Genomic DNA, 26,309 nt, shown 5'->3' with positions numbered 1-26,309 from the left:
AGATTTACATTATGGATACATCTTGATCAGTTTTAAAGTAAGCACAATACGAGATAGTAACCCCTTTAAGCATTTCTTTAAAAGACTGTAATTATGAAAGTAATTACTTAACCGTTGATGAGCAATGTTCATTGAAGAAAAATCAGCAAACACAAATATAACCTCAAATCCCACAAAAGTTAATCTTTTATTTTGAGACAGAGTCTCATTTTGTCGCCCTCAGTAGAGTGCTGTGACATCACAGCTCAGAGCAACCTCAAACTCTTGGGCTAAAATGATTCTCTTGCCTCAGCCTCTCAAGTAGCTGGGACTACAGGGCGCCCACCACAATGCCCGGCTATTTTTCAAGATGAGCTCTTGCTCTGGCTCAGGCTGGTCTTGAGCCTGTGAGCTCAGGTAATCCACCCATCTCGGCCTCCCAAGTGCTGGGATTACAGGTGTGAGCCACTGCACCCAGCCCCAAAGTTAATCCTTTTAAAACATAAAGATGCAGTTGTACATACAGATATTTAAATGTGATAGAATCATACCACATACATATTTGATTTTTACCTTTCTGGCTCAACGTTACATCGTGCTGCATCTGAATGTGCTCCTCTTTGTCGCTGCTTTTAATGACTGCATAGTATTTTATTTTATGATTGCATCATGAATTAATTATTTGATGCTCTACTGATAAACATGTGGCATCTTTTCAATTTTTTTCCTTTAACTATGTTGTAATGGAAATTTGCCTAAACATTTCAGTAGGATAATTACCCAGAACGCCATTTTTTTTTTTTTTTTTATTGTTGGGGATTCATTGAGGGTACAATAAGCCAGGTTACACGGATTGCAATTGTTGGGTAAAGTCCCTCTTGCAATCATGTCTTGCCCCCATAAAGTGTGACACACACCAAGGCCCCACCCCCCTCCCTCCTTCCCTCTTTCTGCTTCCCCCCATAACCATAATTGTCATTAATTGTTCTCATTATCAAAATTGAGTACATAGGATTCATGCTTCTCCATTCTTGTGATGCTTTACTAAGAATAATGTCTTCCACGTCCATCCAGGTTAATACGAAGGATGTAAAGTCTCCATTTTTTTTAATAGCTGAATAGTATTCCATGGTGTACATATACCACAGCTTGTTAATCCATCACTGGGTTGGTGGGCATTTAGGCTGTTTCCACATTTTGGCGATTGTAAATTGAGCTGCAATAAACGCCATTTTAAGTCTAAGGTAAATAAATGCGTAAGGCATCTGTCTACACTGATGCTCAGAATGAAAGAAATTTTATACCAATGAACAATCGGCAGTATAAACATATCATTTAAGAAAAATTAAAATAAGATTGAATTGTAGTCCTTCTGGATTCCCCATTATGCAGTAGTGGTGAGTCTTCTGATTTTTTTTCTTGTGTTGATGTTTTAGTAAGAAGATTTTATAATCAAGTTTTTACAAAGCATTATGTCGTAATAGTGACTTCCTACGTTTGCTCTCTTTTGTCATGGCTAATTCGTCTTTTCTCTCTCTCCTTTTCCCCCCTTAGGATGGAAGTATGATGTGATGGATGTAATTATGGGATACTGTGTGGCTACACGGCCTCCTCCTTCGTGCCTCATCCTCCTGCTTCTCAAGCTTTTGGCTACTGTCTCCCAGGGGCTGCCAGGGCCTGGAGCCCTGGGATTCCACTTCACACATTCCATTTATAATGCTACAGTGTATGAGAACTCAGCCGCAAGGACTTACGTCAACAGCCAGAGCAGAATGGGCATCACTTTGATAGACCTGTCCTGGGATATCAAATACAGAATCGTATCCGGAGATGAGGAAGGCTTTTTCAAAGCTGAGGAAGTCATCATTGCAGATTTCTGTTTCCTCAGAATAAGAACTAAGGGTGGCAATTCGGCAATATTGAATAGGGAAATTCAGGACAATTATTTATTGATCATAAAAGGTTCTGTCAGAGGAGAAGATTTGGAAGCATGGGCCAAAGTAAATATACAGGTTTTAGATATGAATGACCTGAGGCCTCTGTTTTCCCCCACCACATACTCAGTTACAATCGCAGAGAGCACACCTCTGAGGACTAGTGTCGCCCAGGTGACAGCGACAGATGCAGATATTGGTTCCAATGGAGAATTCTATTACTACTTTAAAAACAAGGTTGATCTCTTTTCAGTTCATCCCACAAGTGGTGTCATCTCTTTAAGTGGAAGATTAAATTATGATGAAAAGAATAGGTACGATCTGGAAATTCTGGCTGTGGACCGGGGAATGAAACTTTATGGAAACAATGGAGTGAGCAGTACTGCAAAGCTTTATGTTCACATTGAACGTGTCAACGAACATGCCCCAATGATCCACGTGGTCACTCATGTTCCCTCCTCATTAGACAAAGAGCCGACATATGCAGTGGTGACAGTTGATGACTCAGACGAAGGGGCCAATGGAGAGATTGAGTCTGTTTCCATTGTGGCTGGGGATCCTCTAGATCAGTTCTTTCTGGCCAAGGAAGGAAAGTGGTTGAACGAATACAAGATTAAGGAAAGAAAGCAGGTTGACTGGGAGAGCTTTTCCTGTGGCTACAATCTCACTCTACAAGCAAAAGACAAGGGGTCTCCTCAAAAGTTTTCAGCATTAAAGGTCATTCACATTGCCAACCCTAAAAGAGACACAGTCCCAGTTAGATTTGAAAAAGAAATGTATGATGTGAGGGTAAGTGAGTTTTCCCCTCCTGGGGTTGTGGTGGTGATAGTAAAGTTAAGTCCTGAACCGCTAGATGTGGAATATAAATTATCTCCTGGTGAGGATGCCGAGTACTTTAAAATTAATCCTCGCTCAGGTCTCATTGTTACAGCACAACCCCTGAATACTGTTAAGAAGGAGGTTTATAAACTGGAGGTGACAAACAAGGAAGGAGATTTAAGAGCACAAGTTGTCATTGGCATAGAAGACGCCAACGACCACACCCCAGAATTTCAGCAGACACAGTACAATACTTACGTCAATGAAAGTGTCCCGGTGGGGACAAGCATTCTGACAGTTTCTGCTTTTGATAAGGATAAAGGAGAAAATGGGTACATCACTTACAGTATTGCCAGCCTGAATCGGTTACCTTTTGCCATTAACCAGTTTACAGGTGTCATTAGCACAACTGAAGAATTGGATTTTGAGTCTTCTCCAGAAACTTATAGATTCATCGTCAGAGCCTCTGACTGGGGTTCACCTTACCGCCATGAAAGCGAAGTGAATGTGACTATTCGAATAGGGAATGTTAACGACAACAGCCCTCTCTTTGAAAAAGTGGCTTGCCAGGGAGTTATTTCATATGACTTTCCAGTCGGCGGTCACATCACAGCTGTCTCCGCGATTGATATCGATGAACTGGAACTTGTAAAGTACAAAATCATTTCTGGAAATGAACTTGGCTTCTTTTACTTAAACCCAGATTCCGGTGTTTTGCAGCTTAAAAAGTCATTGTTGAATTCGGGAGTTAAAAATGGCCATTTTGCCCTCAGAATTACAGCAACCGACGGAGAGAATCTTGCAGACCCCATGTCCATGAACATTTCAGTCCTTCACGGGAAGGTGTCTTCAAAGAGCTTCAGTTGCAGAGAAACTCGGGTTGCTCAAAAGCTGGCAGAGAAACTACTCATTAAGGCGAAAGCAAATGGGAAGCTGAATCTGGAAGATGGATTTCTTGACTACTATTCCATTAATAGGCAGGGACCACATTTTGATAAGTCTTTTCCTTCGGATGTGGCTGTGAAGGAAGACCTACCAGTTGGTGCTAACATCCTCAAGATTAAAGCCTATGACGCCGACTCCGGCTTCAATGGGAAGGTGCTATTTACGATATCTGATGGAAATACAGATAGTTGCTTTAATATCGATATGGAGACTGGGCAGCTGAAAGTTCTCATGCCTATGGATCGAGAACACACAGATCTTTATCTCCTTAATATTACTATCTATGACTTAGGAAATCCACAGAAATCTTCATGGAGGCTGCTGACCGTCAATGTGGAGGATGCTAATGACAACAGCCCAGTGTTTATTCAAGACAGTTACTCTGTTAACATTCTTGAAAGTTCAAGTATTGGTACTGAGATTATTCAAGTAGAAGCCAGGGACAAAGACTTGGGCTCTAATGGTGAAGTCACTTACTCGGTCTTGACAGACACGCGGCAGTTTGCCATCAATAGCTCAACCGGAATCGTTTATGTAGCTGACCAGTTGGACAGAGAATCAAAAGCAAACTACTCTTTGAAAATAGAAGCCAGGGACAAGGCGGAAAGTGGTCGGCAGCTGTTCTCCGTGGTCACTCTCAAAGTGTTCTTAGATGACGTCAACGACTGCTCCCCGGCATTCATCCCCACCAGCTACAGTGTGAAGGTTCTTGAAGATCTTCCCATTGGCACCGTCATTGCTTGGCTGGAGACCCACGATCCGGATCTTGGACTGGGGGGTCAAGTGCGCTATTCTTTGGTCAACGACTATAATGGAAGGTTTGAAATCGATAAGGCAAGTGGCGCCATCCGCTTGAGCAAAGAGCTCGACTATGAAAAGCAGCAGTTCTACAACCTCACGGTTCGGGCCAAAGACAAAGGGCGGCCTGTCTCTCTGTCATCTGTTTCTTTTGTTGAGGTGGAAGTGGTGGATGTCAATGAAAACCTCCACACCCCCTATTTCCCAGACTTTGCTGTTGTTGGATCTGTAAAAGAAAACTCACGTGTTGGAACGAGTGTGCTGCAGGTAATTGCCCGAGATGAAGACTCCGGAAGGGATGGAGAGATCCAGTACTCCATCAGGGATGGCAGTGGTCTCGGAAGGTTCAGTATCGACGATGAGAGCGGTAAGTCTAACATTTTGTGCCAGAAGTGTTGTTTCACTTCTCCTAGATCATCAATATGGGACAAGTAAAGGTCTACTAGGGCACTAGCTCGGAATGACAAATAAGGTTGTATGTGGTGCAGAGACGCCGTAACTAAAAGCTTTTTCTTAGAAGGTGTTGGTTTGTAAGAAGATGTGTTCATGCAGTACTAGCCATAGTTGTGAGAGGGCGTCCCAGTTTTGTTTTGTTTTTTTCCTGCTCGGCATTACTGCTACGGGGGTCATTTTTTGACAAGCATAAGTAATTGTCATCCCTGTTGATTGTACTTCTGACCCTTGGTAAATGAAGGGCCCTGATAAGGTAAATTACATTTGAATTGGCTTTAAAGGAGAAGTGTGAAATGGATTTTCCAATGGATCTTGTACAGGAATCTTTCCCTTTGCAGTAAGGCTTTGCCAACGTGGTAGTGGATGAGCTCATTGGTTGTGTGTGTTCCCTGGGTACGTCTGGCCCTGGAATTGGATGTTTGTGCTGTGTATGCCCCATTAATACAAGGAGATATGTTTCTACAGACGTTTTCATAAAAGAACAGAGGAGACTTCCTATGAATGTTAATCATAAAAATTGTTTTTAAGATTCTATTTGTAAGAATCGATGTTTTACTGAACGTGTTTAAATAAAGGGCAAAATCATCCCAATATTTTCATTGCTCTTGACTTTTTCATTTTCCATCGTAGATACAGACGTAAGTATTTTTGAATATTTGTTATTATCATTATGGTTTTGTTAACGGTTCCTGTGTCTAGACAGATGCCTGTCTGTGTCTGTGTGTGTTTATTAACACTGTGAATTTTTCTAGGCTTTATTGTATCCACCTTAGGATTGGGGCTGTGTCTTTTCTATTCTTGAGTCAGTGGTGGGTAATATTAGGACTGTCCAGTGTTTAGGACACACTTCTCAACATTACATAATTGTCTGCAACACTCAGAGAGAGCTTTGCTTCCTGTCTTAATTAGGTCAGGCTGCTGTAACAAAATACCTGAGTTGCCCCCATAAAGTGTGACACTTTATGGGGGCAAGACATGATTGCAAGAGGGACTTTACCTAACAATTGTAATCAGTGTAACCTGGCTTATTGTACCCTCAATGAATCCCCAACAATAAAACAAACAAACAAAAACAAAACAAAATACCTGAGTTGCTTAAACAGCAGATAATTATTTCTCTTAATGAAATAAAGAGAAATAAATGTTCTCTATTTATTTCTCTTCTGCAGGCTGGAAGGCCAGCAGAGTCAAGGTCAGGGCCTCTGTCTGCCAGCTTCTTACCGTGTTTTCACATGACAGAGAGAAGGCTTTGATCTCTTTCTTCTTAGAAGGGCACTGATCCTATCCCTCTCAGTGCTTCATCAGAACCAGTATTTTTCAACCTTTTTTTTTTTTTAATCTCAGGGCAAACTTAAACCTATCGTTAAACTTCCATGGCACATTTAAATTATGTTGATCCCCAAAAAAAGCATTAAAAAAAGGTGTACCGTGCTTTGAACATCTTTCAAAAATAATTTAATTAATGATCTTTAACAATTTTCGTGGCATACTTGAGATCCTCTGATGGCACGGCAGTGGGCCATGGCATGCCAGGGGAAAATCAGTTATTTCCCCAAAAGCTCCACCTCCAGATGTCATCGCGCTGGGGATGAGGGTTCAGCATGTGCGTTTGGGGACAAGGGACAGAGTCAGCCAGTTCATAATCGTCCTGGCAAGGCTGTTGGCTGGAACACACAGTGGGAAGGTCTCATTATATGGATGCTAACTGTACATCCATAACACTAGAAAAAATACTTGAGAAACTGTATTAAATATTGGATTTAAAAAAAAAAACCCGTACCCTGTCAAATTTCAACTGTCATTTGTATACATGGGCTCTAACTGTGGCCAGTACAAATTGTAAAACTGGTCTCTGTAGCCACAATGAAGGAAAAAGTAAATGTTAGGAAAATTAAGTCCTGATTGGACACGTGCTGTATTTTGTTATATATTCTTTGTAATTTGCTCGGAATATATTTCTACCTTTGAAGTATAAAATGAGAAAGAAAGGGAATGAACCTTTGCGGAGTGGCTACTCCATGCTAATACTTTACTGCTAATACTAATGACATCCTTGAGTGCTCACAGGGCCCAAGTCACTGTATGAAAGATTTGACAGTCAGGCAGTCCTGTTTAATTCTTCCAAGGGCCCCATGAGGAGGGGCTCATAGTTACCAGCTTGTGCCCTGAGGTTTGGAGGAGACATAAACCTTGGAGACAGGTTTCAGACTCAGCTCTGCCTGACTGCCATGCACCATGCTCTCTCCCCTCTGAAGATAAGTACAGGTTACCTTGCACAATCCCACGTACACTTAAGTTTGGTGTTGATTTAAAGCCTGTAAGGGAATAAAGTGTTAAATCATTTCCCAAGTCCTCCCATCCCTGGGCTCATGGACTCAAGGCACTGGCCATGGATTACCCTTCCTTTTTTCTTTACAGACCTATTATTTCTGTGACTTCCCCAATGGCCAAGCTTAGCTTTGTGATTCAGGTAGATGTGAGTGGGTAGGTCAATAGGAAAATGTCAAGCTGAATCACTCACTGCTGTCTAGTTGACTCCATCAAGCCACCCAGAGTTGTCTTTATCAGGACAACTTGCTTGGTGCCGTCAAAAGTAGGGGCAATTTGGTGAAAGTGGCCTGGATTTTCCATAGGTTCCGTGGTTTATCCTTTTTATCTTAGGTGTTATTTTAGAAAATAACACACGTGTGCTTATAATTATAATTCATGTTGTAATTTATGTTATAATTCTCGACTCCAAGAGTTTGATATTCTTTGTCCTTGTCACTGTTCTGTGTTTGTTCTCTTATATTCTGGGTTATACGGAAAATTTTTTTCATTGACCAAGATAACGCCACTTGCATTTTGACCTTGCTCTGTGGTTTAGAAAAGCTGTTTCTTATAGACATTACTTTGTGTTAAAGAGCTGCTGAGTGAGTTGTATCAAACCACATGCCCAGGAGAGGACATAAAGCTGGATCTAGAACCACCTCTCCTCCCTTTCTATTCATTGCATATGTTTCTGATTTATTTTTTGAACTTTAAAACTATAGTACCATTTTCTTTCTCCCTTATAATATCCTTCTGTTCTCTTTAGACTCTTAAGAGATGGATATAAGTTTGTATCTATTGTAAGAAAAATGTTTGGGCTTGTTGTTGAGTTTTTAAATGATGATTAGAGTATCTGCATAATAATTTTTTTTTTTTTGCAGTTTTTGGCCGGGGCTGCGTTTGAACCCACTATCTCTGGTATATGGGACCAGCTCCTTACTCCTTTGAGCTACAGGCGCTGCCCATAAAATCTTAGCTATCTGTCTCTCTCCCCTCTCACCACTTGTAGCTTTTAGCATCCTAGTCCAGAAGCGGATGAGGAATGATTATCTGGACTTGTGCCTGGGGAGGGGAGGGTTGAGGAGAAGTTTGGCAATTTTGTGTCCAATAAGGGAAATCATCCCCAGGGTACTTTTCGGTTCACACTCCTGTTGAATGGCCCGTCAGCTCCTTGTCTCCAAGTGCTAAAAATTCATGGTTTGAGCTGGTAGCATGATGAATAGCTTTTTTTTTTTTTTTTCTCTGAGACAGATCTCACTCTGTCACCCTGGGTAGAGTTCTGTGGCGTCCTAGCTCATAGCAACCTCAAACTCTTGGGCTCAAATTCTCCTGCCTCAGCCTCCAGAGTAGCTAGGACTATAGTCATGTGCCACAACACCCGGCTAGTTTTCCTATTTTCATTATAGACAGGTCTGGCTCTTGCTCTGGCTGGTCTCAAACTCCTGGGCTCAAGCAATCCACCCACCTCAGCCTCCCAGAGTGCTAGGATTACAGGTGTGAGCCACCACCCACATCCTGAATGGCTCTCTAGCCCCATAGCAGTTCCTTAGTCCAGACTCCATTGTCTTCATTTGGTCATTTCTCCACGGATGTGAAATGACCTAAACTTGTTTGGACTTTTGTTTTTTAAAGCCTTTAAAAGTCAACTACCGAAGTTTACTCAATGGCATGCATTGGCTAGTGGTTCTCAGGGTTCACAGGAATCACCTGGAGAGTTCATTAACAATGCAGATTCCCGGGCCAACTTCTCAAAGATAGGAACCCAGGAATTTTCATTTAAACACATCTAACATATGTTTTGGAGACACTACCCTAAATTACGTGGGCTCCTAACAGAGTAGCTACCAGATTATATCTTTTCTGTAGAGCCTTTTTCCTCATTGTTTTGAAAGGCAGAAACTTGAGCTCATGTCTTAGATATATTTCTTTTCTAGTCAAATTTTACAATCTAAATAAATCTTATTATTCATTAGTGGTGATATTTTTCTGAATGCCTTCCCAGTAGATCAGAATTCTATTTCTGTGCTTCAGTAATTGTAGAGCTTATGTTCTGTGAAAGTGTGTATGATGGGATTAGCTGATGCATTAGTAGTTTTATGTTCTTGACTTTTTGGAACTCAGTGAGCAAAACCATACCTTTGAAATTCTTTACCATGCACAGGCTTTTAATAAATGTTTAATAATGTTCACTGAAAATAGATTAACTGGGGGCCTCCTCAGCTTCAGTGGATTTGATCACAATTTAAATCACTAGTCTGGAAGATGCAATTTAATCATTTTTTCCTTCACAAAGAATGCATTCTTATTCTTTGACACAACAGGGATTCATATTCTTGACTACTCAGAGGTTTTAAATGATTTTTGAAAGAGCATAGTGTGTATTATCAAGTGTGATTTTTTTTAGTTGTTTTGTAAGCTAAAAACTTCAGCAATGATTTCATCACTTTACTTATCTGAGGTTAATTAAAGAACTATCAAATTGAGATGAATAATTTATAGTTCAACACTTTAATCATGGATAATTGGGAAGATATTTCGATATCCATTATTATTAATTGTGCTATTTCTTCCATTTATCAAGTATCTATTATGTTTCAGGTGCTGTACAAGGAAGGTACTTTTTAGGTACTACTTCTTTCTTTTTTTAATTTTATTTTTTTATTAAATCATAAACACATAGATCATGTATACATTAATGCATTTGTGGGGTACACTGTGCTGGTTTCATATAGAATTAGGAACCTCACATCACACTGTTTAATATATACCTCATCTCGTTTACTTAGTTATTGGGTTAAGACATTTATACTCTATACTAATAGATCCGACATGTACCCTTGTGCACCACAGGTGTGATCCCACCATTCACCCTCTCACCTTCTGGCCACCCTCCTCCCCTCCCATCCGCCCATTCTCCCTCCTTCATCTTGGGCCATAGTTGTGATCTATTCTTCATATGAAAGTGAGAGTGATTGTTAATTGGTTTCATAATAGTACTGAGTACATTGGATATTTTTTCTTCCATTCTTGAGATACTTTACTAAGTAGAATATGTTCCAGCTCCATCCATGTAAATGTAAAAGAGGTAAAGTCTCCATCTTTTTTAAGGCTGCATAATATTCCATGGTATATGTATACCACAATTTATTAATCCATTCATGGGTCTGTGGGCACTTGGGCTTCTTCCATGACTTGCCTATTATGAATTGAGCCGCAATGAACAATCTGGTGCAAATATCTTTGTTATAAAGTGATTTTTGGTCTTTTGAATATACACCTTGTAGAGGAATTGCAGGATCAAACGGCAGGTCTACTTTTAGATCCCTGAGTGTTCTCCATACTTCTTTACCAAAGGGACGTATCAGCTTACATTCTCACCAGCAGTGTGGAAGTGTTCCCTTCTCTACACATCCATGCCAACATCTGTAGTTGTGGGATTTTGTTATGTGAGCCACTCTTATGGGAGTTAGATGATATCTCAAAGTGCTTTTGATTTGCATTTCTCTGATGATTAAAGATGATGAGCAGTTTTTCATGTGTCTGTAGACCATGCACCTGTCTTCTTCAGAGAAGCTTCTGTTCAAGTCCCTTGCCCACAGTGAAATGGGATTACGTGTTCTTTTCTTATTAATAAGTTTGAGTTCTCTGTGGATTCTGGTTATCAAACCTTTGTCAGAAGCATAACCTGCAAATAGTCTCTCCCATTCTGAGGGCTGTCTGCTTGCTTTACTTACTGTGTTCTTGGCTGTGCAGAAGCTTTTTAGTTTGATCAGATCCAAGTCATGTATTTTTGGTGTTGCTTCAATTGCCCGGGGAGTCCTCCTCATAAAGTATTATCCCAGGTCAATTTCTTCAAGTGTTTCTCCTGTACTCTCTCCAAGAATCTTTATAGTCTCATGTCTTAAGTTTAAATCTTTTATCCAGTGAAAGTCAATTTTTGTTAATGGTGAAAGGTGTGGGTCCAGTTTCCGTCTTCTACAAGTCGCCAGCCAATTCTCCCAGCACCATTTGTTAAATAGGGAGTCGTTCCCCCAATTTATATTTTTGATTGAGGCTTGCCCAATCAGGGTCACTGATCTGTTAGTTGAACTGTTAGTTAGAGTTGCGATTTGAACTCTAGCACAATGGACTTCAAATCCCATGTTTTCCACTCCAGCATGCAATCATAACTTTGCTATACATTAGTCAGATTTTTTCTGCATTATTGATCCATACCAATTTATCACAAAATTTCCACAGCTGATGGACATAAGCATTTTTTTTCTTGCCCTGGAACCTGGAGGAACAGCAGAAACAACACCGTGGCATACTGGACTGACCTCCAATCTGATGGACATGTCCTCCCATTTCTAGGCCCAGGATGAAGGAGGACTCACTGTCTGGGAGGTGAAGCTCTCTGAATGGAGGGCAGGAGTTGAAGAGGGCTGGGGGAAACCTGCAGTGTTCCTAAAGCCGCCACTCAAAACTAGTCCACATGCCACTGGTTAGAACAGATCGAGGGCCACGCCCAACACTGATGGGGGCAGAAAAGAGCCCTCCTTGGGTTACATTCTGAATGTTGGTGCCCTCAACCCCAAATTAATAGATGAGAAACTGATACCAAATGTTAATGTTAACAAGAAGGGCCTTGGGGAAGTAATTAAATCATGAGGGCTTTATGCTCTTAATGGGACTAGTGCCCTATAACAGAAGCTTGAGTGAGTCCCCTTTCCCTCCTGCCTGGTGAGCACACACCGCAGGTGCTATCTGTGAGGAACAAGCCCTCTTCAGACCCTGCTGGTGCCTGGATAGCGGACTGCCCAGCCTCCACAACTGTGGGCAATACATTTCTGTTTTCTACAAATTACTCAGCATAAGGTATGGTGTTCTAGCAGCTGAAACTGACTTACGACATTCTCCAGCATGAGGCTGGGGGAAAGCTTGAACATTTACTGAGTACGAGAACAAGCTGATGTAGCCTGCGACAGCTCTCACTTTGTCTTTATAGTATAACATTAATTGAGCGCTACCTACGTGTAAGTCGCTGGGCCAGGCGCTAGTGACACAAAGAGGCACAGGTGTAAGACCTGGGGTCTCCGTGGTAGCAGTTTTACAGTCTGAGAGGTCAGAAGGCAGCTGCTGGTGATGCTGCCATGGCCGTGGTGGCAGTGGTCAACGTTTACTGAGCACTGTTCCTTTATGTGCCAAGATCTGTGCCAATGCTTCCCATAGACGCTCTCCTTGAGGCATCCTGGAAGGCGGGGACAGTTACTTCAAGAAGAAAAAGTCACGTGGTGTCTATGCGCTTGTCTTTTCCATTCTTTGTGCTGAGACTCTAGGATGCATTTTTCAAGCTTATCTGAGCCTAGAATTCTCCTTTTATTCTAGATGTTTTCATAGACTCAGAAGAGGCTTAGGAGACCTAATGTCCACTGGACTCGGACAGACGCCCCCAAAAGGTGTCTCCGGCGCATTAATCCCTGTGAAACTATTAAATATTAGATTATTCCAACAGTCACTGAAGGTACCTCGCTGTGCTCAGAGCTGCGCTAGTTCTCTCTCATTTGACTCCCCAGAGCTCTTCTGATTCTTCTCTCTGCTCCGTGCCTCATAGGCTGACCTCCTGGGCCAGCAAGGTGTTTGCTCTCTAACATCTGTTGGTTCTGCCAGTGGAAACCAAGAGAAAGAAGAGAGCTGAGTCAGAGTACCCTTCCATTTGACTCTGTTCACACTGGTTACCATGGGCTGGCTGCACCCTCTGATGGGCGGTGACAGTTCCCTGCTGTGACTGGCCCTGGAGTACTGTGTTATTTGTTTGTACACTTTACTTTTCCTAAATTCTATCCACACTTTTGTAAATAGACTATTTATTAAATGTTCCTAACTCAGTTTGGGTATGCCATCTGTTTTCTGCCAGGACCCTGACTGATAAAATATTTTTTTGAGTTAAATATTTCTAAAGCAGATTTTTTAATTAAAAAAAAAAAAATCACTACCTCTTTCATGTTTACATGGATGGAGCTGGAACATATTCTTCTTAGCAAAGTATCTCCAGAATGGAAGGAAAAGTATCCAATGTACTCAGCTCTACTATGAAACCAATTTATAGCTTTCTTATGAACGCTATAACCCAATTATAGCCCAAGAAGAAGGGGAAAGGGGAGAGGGAGGGGAGAGGGGAGGACGGGTGGAGGGAGGGTGATTGGTGGGACCACACCTATGGTGCATCTTGCAAGGGTACATGTGAAATTTACTAGGTGTAGAATATAAATGTCTTAACACAATAACTAAGAAAATACCATAAAGGCTATGTTGACCAGTGTGATGAAAATATTTCAAATTGTATGTAAGACCAGCACATTGTATCCCACGATTGCATTAAGGTACACAGCTATGATTTAATTCAAAAAATATATATTTCAAAGACTTGTGACTGCTGTTTTCTAGTAATTCTTATTAACTTCGGTTTCTGTAATACTGCTCTGATGTGTTGGCACATTATCTTGAAGCCCTGGAGAATCAGTAGAGAGATAATTACCCAGGGCTTCCATTTTTACAATTAAGAAAGTGATACCAGAGGGCCCTATCTCACCATTTAACTTAGCATATCATTTCTACCATGAAAGGACAACCTTTCCTTTGCTAAAGACTCTGTCCAACCAGCATAAGAAAAAGAGGGGTTCAGCTGGATGATAGGGTACTGAGATTTTTTCGGCTCTCAAACAGTGTGGTGCTGGCTTTGATCTTCTGCAGAGAGAAGGATTTATTTTGGCTAGTGGCCAAGGAAACAATAAAGACAAACTACTGAGTGTTTAGTTATTTAGTTCAATTGCAGAACTGTTTGCTACCTGCTGGTGCTGAGTCTAATATTCTTTATCTGCAGTCTCTAATCATCAGATAGTCAAGAGTGGGCAAACAAAAACCAAGAAATGGAGGAGCTGTGTTGTTAGAAAAAATGAAGAGCTTTTTGCCATTGAAGAAACCATTAGCTCCAGCCCAGATATAAAAGGGGATGATTAATTTCCATAGTAGTATACTCTTTTATATTGTAATATAATATGAACTTTCCTTTTCTTTATATTTAGAGCCACCGGAAATTCTATTTTATCTTATGGATGGGTGTTAACATTTCCAGCTGCTTTTCCCCAAATTTACGTGGCAACTTCTCTCTGACAAGTTGAGGAGGAAGACAGATGTTATTTGGCAGCTTTGGTGTAATTCATGACAAATCTGGACTCAATGACATTTTCTGTCCTCTTTCCTTTTTTGAGATAATTCCCGCCCATCTAAATCAAAAAAGGTTCCTTGAATTTTGGCCCGGACTTGCCCTTAAATATTCCCCTTGGGGCCAGAGCAAGGAAAAGGGAGGAATGAAGTTATGATCAGGTGACAGCAAAAACTTTTCTTGGCTCTAGACTTTTTGACCATAATTATTTGAGAGAAAAATAATGTTTCCCGGAGGAGCCCTGAACACTCTACAACATTCTGATGAACTTAGTCATTGTCATGTAACCCAGGTGGGAGAAAGGATTAGAAGCTTCTGGAAAATAATGAACAGCAGGCTTTTATTATTCTTTTCAGCAAGTACCTTCTTCTTGACCTTTTCTTAACTGTTGGCTGAAGGCAATTTAGGTTTTAATAGAGGACTCTTGGTTCCAATCTGCAATTATGTTTGCATTGTGTATCAGACTCGGCCGCTCTTGTCCCTGCGTACCTAGTAAATGATAAAAATAATGACAGCCATAAAGAGGTGATCCAAATAGGGTGGTAAGCCAGCAGCCTGGAAACTTGTGTGGTCTTTTCTCTGCGCACTTGTTTTGTGTATGTACGAGTGAATGTTTTCAATGGCTTTCCTAGCCCTTTCGGCCAGAGTCCTTAATTTCCCCAAGTGCCAAGTGGTATTATATAGTTTTTATTCCTTCAATTAACAAAGAGTGAAATTTCAGAAAGCTAGTAAGCAGAAAGTACAGGCAAAACGACCCACTGATTGCTTCATATATTACTGGCCCTCAAGAAGGCAAATTTAATGCCCTTGATGACTTCAGCTGGCTTGTATCTCATTTCGGGTTTCTAAAAAATGTTTTTTTGCAGGTATTTTATATGCATATTGGAGGATACTTTTATTAATTATTACAGTTGGGGACAGTGCCTGTGGCTCAAAGGAGTAGGGCACCGGCCCCATAGACCAGAGGTAACGGGTTCAAACACTGCTCTGTCTAGAAACTGCAAAAAAAAAAATTATTACAGTTGGAAGAGTTGTAGAACTTGATAAATATTTATGTGATGTCACTATATTCACCCTGTTTCATTGAAAAGAAAATGAAATGAAAATGGGCTGTAGTCTGTATTTTTAGCTTGCCAGTTTTTATGAAAGCATGTCATGTTGACAGACAGAATCTACAAAGAGTTGTTTGTAGGATTCAGTTCCATTTATATTAAATTCTTGGCACTGGTGTATATATTATTGAATAGAACTGGACTCTCCAAATTTTCCCCTTGGATGTTGTAGGATTTAGTGGCTCCTCTGGGCCACTCTTTGTGATTACATTCATGGATTTTCATTTGCATATCATAGTGAATATTCTAGTTGCTTTTAAACACCAACACACAGTGAGAATAATACTGAATAAAATGACATAGTGAAATATCTTGAAGTAAAAGTGAATAAAATTTGAAGGAATTAAGATAAAATTTGGAGATACACGCACACATACACACAAAGATATTATGGCAAAAACATTAAGAGTTTGTAATGTATAAAATAGAGTCGAAGCCATTTTGATGTTTTTTTCCTCTACGTGCCGTAGAAGTAGGCTTTTTCTTTCTTCGTCCTTTCCTTCCTCCTTTTTCTCACCCTCCTCCTCTTCCTTCCTCATTCCCACCCTTGCTGTGCACCTGTGCTCTTGTTGGCATGGAGTGTCACAATGAAGAAGATGTGTCATGATCAAGTCAAGGGCTGCTCCTAGAGGCAGAAGAGCACGTAATTGCAAACCATGTGATACCCAAGTGACACGACATAATGGATGTCTTCTGTTGGCCATTCATCACGTTCCTTGTGACCTCAGCATCACCCCTTGGCATTGCACAATTTTTACAAATTCCAATTGGAGACAAGACAGCATGAGAAATTACTGGAGCACCAAGGTGAGTTGATGATGATGTGTGTATCAGCGAGGCTTAATGGTCAGGGAATTTCTAACCCCAGAAATGAATCTAGGATTTGTGAGGCCAGAATCTTACTCTATTTTGGATGCCTGCTTTGAAAAACAGAGTAGGTGATGACAATAAAATTATGGTATGTATTTAGAACAAGGAAACAAATTGCAGTAACCTGCAAGCTTAAAAGTCAAAAAAATACTATAACTGTCACAAAAGTCAGAAAAGTAGCATAATATTTTTATTGATTAAATGCCCAACACACCTCTTTACTGATTTCTCCTACCTTTTTTTGGTTGTACTTTTTTCTTTCTTTTTTTTTTTTTTTTTTTTGCAGTTTTTGGCCAGGGCTGGGTTTGAACCCGCCACCTCCGACATATGGGGCCAGCACCCTACTCCTTTGAGCCACAGGTGCCGCCCTGGTTGTACTTTTAGTTAGAGTATAATTATTGCTGTAGAAAGTATAGAAAGATTATTTAATCTTTATCCAGTACGGTTTATTGACATTTATTTCTCTTTTTGAGCACGTAGACTCTGCAGAGTCACAGCTTGTATTTTTTAATGCTAGGTGAATTTTTTCATCATTGGTGTCAAATCTGGAAAACCCTCTATCAAGTTTCTGTCTTATAAACTATTACAGATATTCTTGCTAAAGGTCTGTGTTCTATAAATAATAACAACACAATTCTAGAAATAGTTCTATTTTTGTGAATTTAATAAATCAGAGAAAAACATCATAGTGCATTTATAATTTGGAGGCTGTGTCATTCAGGAGGTAACTTCCATTTTGACTGTGTAGGCAAGAACCAGATTGTAGCAGCCCATATAGCCTATGGCTAGGAGGAGTGAGAGTTATCAGAAATACCTGTATAGCTCAATAAGGGAACACTTTGGTGAAAAGGGCATGGAGGGGAATTTAGCTCTCCTCACAAGCATGAGAGCTCACAAGATGAGAGCAGTGGTGAATTGGCAGTCTCCACACCTGTGGTGTTGAAAGGCACGAGATCAGCCTTATATTAGGCTGGAGGAGAAGGCAGTCAGGTGTGTGCATTCTATCACGGACCCGCTTACTCTGACTCTGTCTCCTCTGCTGCCTGCAGAACGCCAGCGTGGCGTCTCTCTGCTGAGGATTACCAAGCTCTACTAAAGACTAAGATCCATGTTTCTAAGAAGACTGCTTTACCCTCTCTAAGACACACTCTCTCCCTCCAGGTAAAGTAGATAGCTCTCAGGCACCTAAGAGACCTGAGCAAGGTAACTTAGTGGTCCGTGTCCAGAACCTAGTGAAGCCGGGCCGAGACCTGGCCAGTCCTGGGCCCTGACTAATGGTGTCAGGAGTGGGATGTGACACCAGATCTTCCAATTACAACTCTACATGTCTAATGATTTAGTCATTTCCCACAGATTAGCTCCTGGCTCTGCACATTCTGAGCCCAGTTTGTCCTCCATCACTGTGTTAATGAAGTGCTGCCTTCCACAGGGTCTGTTCACATGGCGACGTTAAGTTCCAGTCCTTACTTCCAGTCCTTACGGTGCTGGACAGCTCTGCGCAGTTGCCAGGAGGAGTGTTTTCTGAAGCTGTTCTTACACTGGGATGGCTAACAATAGTTTGTATATATGGAACTGAACCATTTAAATAGTTCCACTAAATGCAAAGTAAATGTATCCTCACCTCAGTTCTCTTTTAGACAGATCCCTGAAATGCCTGCAGCCACTCTCCCTGATATGCTATGAGGAGTCACGGAGGGGACGTTGAAGGAGTTAGAAAAAGAAGTTTCGAGTTGTTGTGGTGTATTACTTTTGCAAAATGTATAAAAATACATGACTGTGGGAACCATTGCTGGGGTGCTTCCTCCTTGGGGCTTGGAGGCGTTGGCTATGACAACCTTGTGTTCAACCTGTCTCTGTTGAGTGATGTGAGTGTTAGTTTTTCTGAAAGACATATTCAAGGTCATTGGGGAGGAGCAACTGAGCTGGGCCAGGCCCCAGTCTAGTCCTGATTTTAAGGTGCCAGTGACACCTAGACCAGGTTTAATTTTGGTGCCACCCATGTATATCCTTGAGCTCACAGACAGACTGCAGAGGACATGAGATTAGGTTTGTCTGGGTGGATCTGGCTGCCTGGTGTCTCTGTGTCTGTCACGGAGGAATCTTAGAAACTCTGTAGCTAAGTATCGCTGGAAGAATAAATAACAAATCTTCAAGTTCAAGAAGTATAGAGCTTCTGGCTCACTGTCCATGCAGAGCAGTTGGTTGGTAAGAGAGCTGCACTGTTCCCTGGGCTCACTCGCTCTGGGAATTCACTAGTAACAACGCATCAGCACCCAGGAAACAAGTGAAAGAGCTTCAGAGAGCTGCCCTGTCACTGTCCCAGAGTTCTTAGGCTGTTCATCTATATCCTGAAAAGATGATATGAGGATTTCTCCTAAATTGTAAGGAGAATTACTTTAATAATTTGCACATTATTGTTATAATTTACTAAAAATGATATAATTTATTATAATTTGCATTGTATTAGCACATCTTACCGTCAGCTACTTTCCATCCCTATCAACCGCTGGTTTTGGTAGGACGTTTCTGATTTCATTGCATGGACCCTAAGATAAAGCACATTGATTATTAAAAATAAACATTGTTTTAAATCTTAATATCACTTATAATTTCTTTGTTCACATAGAATCCAGAAGGCATATTAATAGTATGACTCTATTCATACAGAAGACAGTCTTAAAACCTGAGTTATCGAGATTAAAGTAAAATGTGCTTGATGCATCCTTCTGAAGGAGTAAGTAAAGGATTAAATCTATTTTTGAATGGTCAATAGTTGATACTTCTTTTTTTTAAATAAATCAAAATATGAAACATCTACTTAAGGCCCTGTGTTCCCTAGGAATTTTCCATTACAGAGTCTCTACTGAAATTTCATGAAAGAATATAGCCCAACTCAGATCACAGTTGTTCATAATTTTCGTTGTCTCCCAGACTTGCATGTGTTCATCTGCAAAAAGTAGCTTTTGAGTTAATTCTACATATCAGACACTGGAAATAAATTGAACATAAAATGGAAAACAAACAAAAAAACATGGTCTTGAAGTCTGCTTTGATAAGGAATTTTATACTTGGGATATGTGAGTCTGAGGCCCTGGGGCTGTGAAGATGGAAAGTAAGGTTAGTTTTCTTCCGCCCTCCTCATGCACGTCACACATCTCCAGAAACCTCGGTAGAGTTAGGGATTCTGTGTTGCACCTCGAGAATACTTCTAATGGAATCTTCGGTTAAGTAAAGAGTAGTGATTAAACTGAGTGAGGCTTGAAATGAAAGCACAGTGATTAAATAGTGGATAACCGTTTTAAAAATGCAGCTCTGAGATGCTAAAATATCAGGTGTTCTTCCTCTTCTGTCTGGTAATTGATCCTAGATTGATATTTATCCTACAAGGTAAACTTGTAAACTCAGAAATGGAGGGAGTGAGAGCCCCATTTATGGTCATTAAATTCTTGTGTTTCCAGCAGTACAGTGTATGTATTCAAGGGTAATCATGCTAACTCAAAATTCTATATTCTGCAGGGATACGGCATGACTCAAAGATGGGTAATAGTACTTCAGCTAATTTAGAACTTCACAATTTGGTAGAATATGCTTAAGAACTGGAATACAAGCAAACATTGCTGTTGAGGGCTTTTTAAATAGACTTTACAAAGAAATTGCACCAATATACATAAACTCTTATATTCTTATCCAGACCCTATCTCCTTTTATTTTGTACACAATTTTAGTAAGACTGACTTTCTGATATATAAACCTGTGGTATTTTAGAAATTGCAAGGCAGAGATATTTGCTCAGGTAGACATACTTATAACTATGAGAAATTAGCCTGTGATTCAGGCATCAAGAGAAATAACTAACGCCCACCCATTCTGTGTTTATCATGTGCCAGGTATTAAATATACATCAAATCACTTTTTGTAAGGATGGTATGAGATAAGTGCTCTTATAATTCATATCTTATAGATGAGGAAGTAAAAGCTTGATTTTAAATTTCTTGTCCTGGTTTCACAGTTTGTGGTGGAGCTGGGGTTTGAAGGAGGTAGGTCGGCCCCGGGGTCTAAGAGCCCAAGCAGGACAGTCCAGGCACTTTCTGGATAGACAGCCCCAAGTGTTGCCTTGAGGGCTTAAGCCCCAAGGGAGCTCATCACTTCATTACCCCACAATATAGTGGCTGATCACTGTAATGAAGAGTCGAAATCCCTGTCGTGGCCCTGGTTCCCTAGAAAACAGAGCCAAAGGGAAAAGCTACAGAACGTTTTCTTAAGGGTGTAATTCTAGGGGAGCAGGAGTGAAGAAACAGGAAAGCCATACTTATGGAAGGGAGACCAGATATGAGTTGGTGTGTAGTCAAGTTGGTCGCAGCCCCTTACAATGCCCCTGCATTGTTCAGGCAACCTTCCTGTCTCCAGGGAGGGCAGTGAGGACCACAGCACCTTGAACCAGGCAGCCTGGAGTTGGAAGGAAGGGTGAGGAATTTCTCCTTCTGGCTTCTTCCCATGTCTGGCCTCTTATCAGCCAGATCTATAAGTAGGAAGGTGGACCTTAACCTTATTGGGACCAGGGACTGCCTGGGGGAGACAGCACCGACATTGGGGTGGGGGATGGAGGGGAGAAGACAAGAGGTGCAGCTCAGGCGTGATGGTTCCTAACAGGCATCAGACCAGTCCTGGGCCGTGGACCAGGGATGGGCTGCAGCCCAGGGGTTGGGAACCACAGACACAGGACGTTAAGTCACAGAACCCCTGGGTTTGTTGGGGGTGCCTGGTCAGCAGATAGAGAAGCAGGTGCTTTCTTGCGTACGGTCTGGTCAGTGTTCAGTGATCACCTAGCACGTCTCGTCATCAGGGAGCACCCCGAGGGGCCTCCTTACTCTGTTGCAGCAGCGGGGAGCTGTCGGGAAGTGGGGTGAATGCTGAGTTGGGGCAGCTGTGGAGAAGGCTACGCTGAGTGGGTCTTGGTGCACAGACTGAGTTTAGGTAGAGACTTGCAGTGCACTTTGGAAGGATTATTTTATCCCACCCCCCCCCAAAAAAAAAAAAAAAAAAACCTAAGCAAAACAAAACTCCACAAATCATGATGCCTACCTGGCCGGTATTCAGATATACAAAATAACACATTTCCCAAGGGTTCTGGTTTTCAAGGTTTTGTGATCCCTATTTCTGTGGACCGTGGACTGCTAAGAACTACAGGGGAAAAGTAGTGGCACTTTGTATTCTTTGATTGATGTGGCAAAACGTCTTTTATTAATACCCCTCCTTTATTATGAGCATCCGGAGTCAACTGTAGGTGCAGGAGCTCATGGGCTGGAAGTGGGGAGGGAGCGCGAAGCGGAGCTAAAGGGGGAGGAGTTGGAGAGTTTCTTTTCTCCGGCTTATTTGCCCATATTCCTTCCTGGTCACAATATAATATTGTTACTCCATCTTCTCTGCTTCCTTTTTTTTTTTTTTTTTTTTTTTACTTTGAAATAGTTATATTTGAGTTTTAATTCTTTAGATCAAGGGCTGACAAACTTTTCTGTAAAGGGCCAGATAGTAAATATTTTAGGGTTTGCAGACCATATGGTCTCTATCACAAATACTCTGCCATGGCAGGACCAGTCCATGAATGCATAAGTGTGACTATGTGCCAATAAAACTCTTTAGAAACCCTGCCGCAGGCCTTGCCTAACAAGGTGTGCCTGACCTCCCATCTTGTCATGGCCAGGAACTCAGTTTTTTTGAGACAGAGCCTCAAGCTGTTACCTGTCACCCTGGGTAGACATCATGTTGCAGGAAGACAAGGCCTCTTCCTCCTTCACACCGTCACCCCCATCACCCCGCACTTCACACTGTCTGTTAGACACTCTGTGAGTTTTTCATGTTCTTGAACTCATCCATGCCTCTGGTAAAAATCATGAAAAAATTTGTAAACTGTTTGATTTTTTTCAGTAAGGCAAAAATGGGACATGAGTTTGGTTGATTGCCACAAACTCCGATCACTACTCTTTGTGATTTAAAAAAAATCACTGTGAATTGTAGAAGAATATAATTTGAAAGACATGATTGTAAGTGCATAGTTTTTAGGCACACAGGTATCCTGTTTCAAAGTATTTTCCAGTGAATTGAGTCTTGACATGAACGGACCCTTCCTCAAATTTCCCTCATCTCTGCCACGTCTGTTCCGTAAGGGGACAGATGTTTTCACTACTTCACCCCCACTCTTAATTGTATACATCTATCCCATCTTCCTTATGGAGGAATTTTTCTGAATACTATTTTATAGCAGTTGCACTTTCGCTGTTGTGAAATGTGTTGTCTTTAAGCATATTGGATTGAACAGCTAACATGTCACATGTGTTGTCTGAGTTGGTGGCCCTGGAGCTCGGTCCTGCAGTCAGAGGACTTCCATTCTGGCTGAGAAGATAAAGCCTACATGCAGGGAAGTCGACGTATGTTCACCTGTTTAGTAAACACACATACACATGCACCATACCTAAATTATGAATTTTCAAACAATTAGAGTAATTTAATATTTTCCCTAGTAAAATTATAATCACATTGCATTTTAAAGAAAAATATTTAAGGGCTCTTTGGAGCCTGTTGAACCCAGGACCCAGGGTTGACATTTGAGGAAGCTGTGACTTATTGGGTCCTAGAGGCCCTAGGGCTGGTCAGGGGCACTAGGTTCAAGTTGAGCCTTGAACCCAGGACTTGAACGCCTGGGTGCTATTTTGTTCAAGATTGTCCCGATAATTTAGAAGATGAATTTGGTGTCTTAGGTTGTCATTATTAGCTGTATTTATTACTGAGATGCTGAGTTACTGACATGGCTATTAATAATGACCACCTTTTACTCAAATGCCAATGGCAGAGTTGACCGTGTGTGTACTGATGTTTGAAACAAAGGTGAAAGCACATTTTTTTTTTTATCATATGTCTTCAGCTTTTGCTCACAGAACTCTTTAAATTAAGTCATTAACATATGCAAACATTTCTTTTCCCAAAGTGTTTTTCTACTTTGCAATTATTACTTTGTTTTGGTAAGATAAATAAGCCCAGCATTAAAACACCAGACATTAAATTGAGAAACTGTAGTACCGTTATAAAATATTAGAGTACTACGAAAATCACAAACAATTATAAACTGTTCCCTGGTGGCTCCAGGCAATACCTGTTAAACAAAGAGTGGCCTTCCGCACTCCATCTTTCCTGGCTGAGATATTTCCTGGGATATTACAAATTCTCCGCAGGAATTGACCAGCCAAGGCCACTTGGCTGGGGGGTGGATGGGAAAAGAGACACTCCTGTCTTCTTTTTGTTCTGCTGAAACCAAAGCTGTTTCTCAGCTACAAGGTCGAGTTCCCACCCCGTTAGTAAAATTCAGTTGTTTGCTTTGTCTAACATCAGTTCTGGTTTCAGGCAGAGGGAGATGAAGTGGGAAAGTAACCCGGTGGGAACAGGAACAAATGGCCCCTCAGTCACATAGTTAATGGTCCTGGGGACCGCGTGCTCACGTAACAAGCAGGGCTTGGGAGCCAGCTTTGGGTAGATGGCCTGTCACTCTCTAACAGATATCTCTGTGTTGCAGGGGAATATTTCCTAGTTGGCTCATGGGATTCTTAATAAAGACATTAGAAACAGCAGCCCTGCTGTGTTTTGGCGTCTGACCAGATGCTGAGTGAATAATGGTCGAAAGGTCCCTGTCCCTCTCAAACGGATCCCAGAATTTCTCATTTGGGATAGCGAGTGTGGTTTTGTGTGCGTGGGTATGTGCTGTTATTGTTTTCTGTCTTCTTCGCGTTTCTGAATTGCTCTGATTCGGCAAGTCTCGCCTAGACATATGAGCCCCAAATAATTGTACTGAGAAATGCAGAAAATATCGAGCACACGGCTATGGGATTCCTATAAGTAAGCAAATATATTCTAAGAGCTCATGGGTGAAAATTGCTTTTTATTTAATGAGTCATTTTTATTGGAAGGTAATGATTATGTCCAGGCCATAAATATGGTGTAAATTCTCTTCCATGGACATTAAAAAGATGACTTTCAATTGGAAGCAGCTTTTTAAAGGCCTTTAAGGATACTGAGGTATAAATTTTCAAACCTGCGCTTTCTGCACATGTGTAACTACGAAGAGATGAGTGAAACCAGCAAGGGCTCATGGATGGGAACAGTGTGTATAACCATAAAGTAGGGTTTCATGCAGCAACTGGAAAAGGACATATGATAGACGCACATGGCTGGGTTTTTATAGCATTACTACGTGGGTTCTTTTATTGTCACAAGTACCCCATGGGTTATTAGTATCTTGCAGATGTGGAAACTGAGGTTCAGGAAGAATTCTTGACGCGCTCAGATATTTAATTTTTCAACATGTCACTCAGCTTCTCTTTGTATTGAACGAATGTGTAATGTTAACAGCTAACAATGTGGACAGGAATATCCTCAAAGTCTGACCTTGTCTTTCATAAACACTCCCTAAGAGTAGGAGTTATTGCTTGTGGTTGAAATGTTTTTTAGGCATTTTTTTTTTGTTGTTGTTGTTTTTGTTTTGTTGTTGCAGTTTGGCCGGGGCTGGGTTTGAACTGGCCACCCTTGTCATATGGGGCCGGCGCCCTACTCACTGAGCCACAGGTGCCACCCAAAGGGTGAGGGTTTTTTTTTTTTTGTCACACTGTGCCCCAAATATACCTAGGAAATAAAAACGGTGGTCTAATCACTGTTATTTTCTTTTTCCTTTTCTAAAACCTTCAGATTAATATGCAGGCACAAACGATTGGATTATGATGTTTGTGTTTGTTAGATATGGTCTCTGTAGGAGTTGTGCCCCTCACCCAGGAAGGGGGCCATATACCCCTACGTTGGGCCCATGGGGTGGGAGCACCCCAATTCTTCCCTTCTCCCCCTCCTTCCAACGTGAGTTAAATTGAGTGTTTCTCTGGTGTACTAAGTTATTTTCTGATTCTCAGTGTGGTATTCAGTGCTCAGTTGTCCCGATAGTGAGTGATAAAACGATTCCAGCCGAGGTTCCCACTACTGAGATATTGTACTGCCTGTTTCTAGATAGCTCTGCTAAGTCAGCTGGTTTTGCCAAGACTACTGAGCAAGCCCAGGAGGTGGCCGTCTACGCAGGCTTGTACAACCCCTATCAGCAATGCTTCCCTTGGCTCAGCCTCAGTTGCATATTTCTTTTTTTCTTCCTGCTTGATTAGAAGCTCCTTAAAGGCAGGATTTATTTCTCTTGCACTGTCATGTCTGTGCCTGGGTTGGTTGGAACCTGGTGCATAGTCACTGAGATTTTTGGAAGAGAAGGAAGGGAAGGAATGACTGGGTATAAAGATGCAAGATCAGCACAGTGTCCAAGCCAAATTCCTTTTTGAAGATTGAATTACCTGAGGAAGATGCATTTCTGGACATCAGCTTTACCTCTGAGCATGTAGCGGCTCCGGGCCAAAGCCTTTGCTCGTTTGTGGTTCAAAGCTTTCAATAATGTATGTGGTGATGAAAAAAATGGAGATGCTAAGGCTCTGTGAAGAATACTGCAAATACTGGAGTTTGTGTCCTTCCCCCCCCAGCCATTTAAGGTGGTGACAAAAATAATAATAGCTTACATTTGTTAAATATCTGACTTTTTTTTTTTTATTGTTGGGGATTCATTGAGGGTACAATAAGCCAGGTTACACTGATTGCAATTGTTAGGTAAAGTCCCTCCTGCAATCATGTCTTGCCCCCATAAAGTGTGACACACACCAAGGCCCCACCCCCTCCCTCCGTCCCTCTTTCTGCTTTTCCTCCCCCCCCCATAACCTTAATTGTCATTAATTGTCTTCATATCAAAATTGAGTACATAGGATTCATGCTTCTCCATTCTTGTGATGCTTTACTAAGAACAATGTCTTCCACGTCCAT

The 26,309-nt window shown here is 41.3% G+C and overlaps 1 protein-coding gene across 1 annotated transcript in view; it reads left to right on the top strand.

Moving 5' to 3' along the window:
• FAT3 (FAT atypical cadherin 3) overlaps nucleotides 1-26,309 on the top strand; it is a 768,910-nt gene that overhangs the window by 156,444 nt on the left and 586,157 nt on the right. The window contains exon 2 of the mRNA XM_053561979.1: nucleotides 1,534-4,842. Within this exon, the coding sequence (XP_053417954.1) occupies nucleotides 1,551-4,842 (3,292 nt within the window). The 5' untranslated portion in view covers nucleotides 1,534-1,550. The remainder of the gene's footprint in view (nucleotides 1-1,533; nucleotides 4,843-26,309) is intronic.

Source organism: Nycticebus coucang, chromosome 14 (genome assembly GCF_027406575.1).
Source record: "Nycticebus coucang isolate mNycCou1 chromosome 14, mNycCou1.pri, whole genome shotgun sequence".
NCBI lineage: Eukaryota > Metazoa > Chordata > Mammalia > Primates > Lorisidae > Nycticebus > Nycticebus coucang.
Note: the sequence above shows the minus strand (reverse complement) of the source record. Positions and strands in the feature narration are given on the sequence as shown.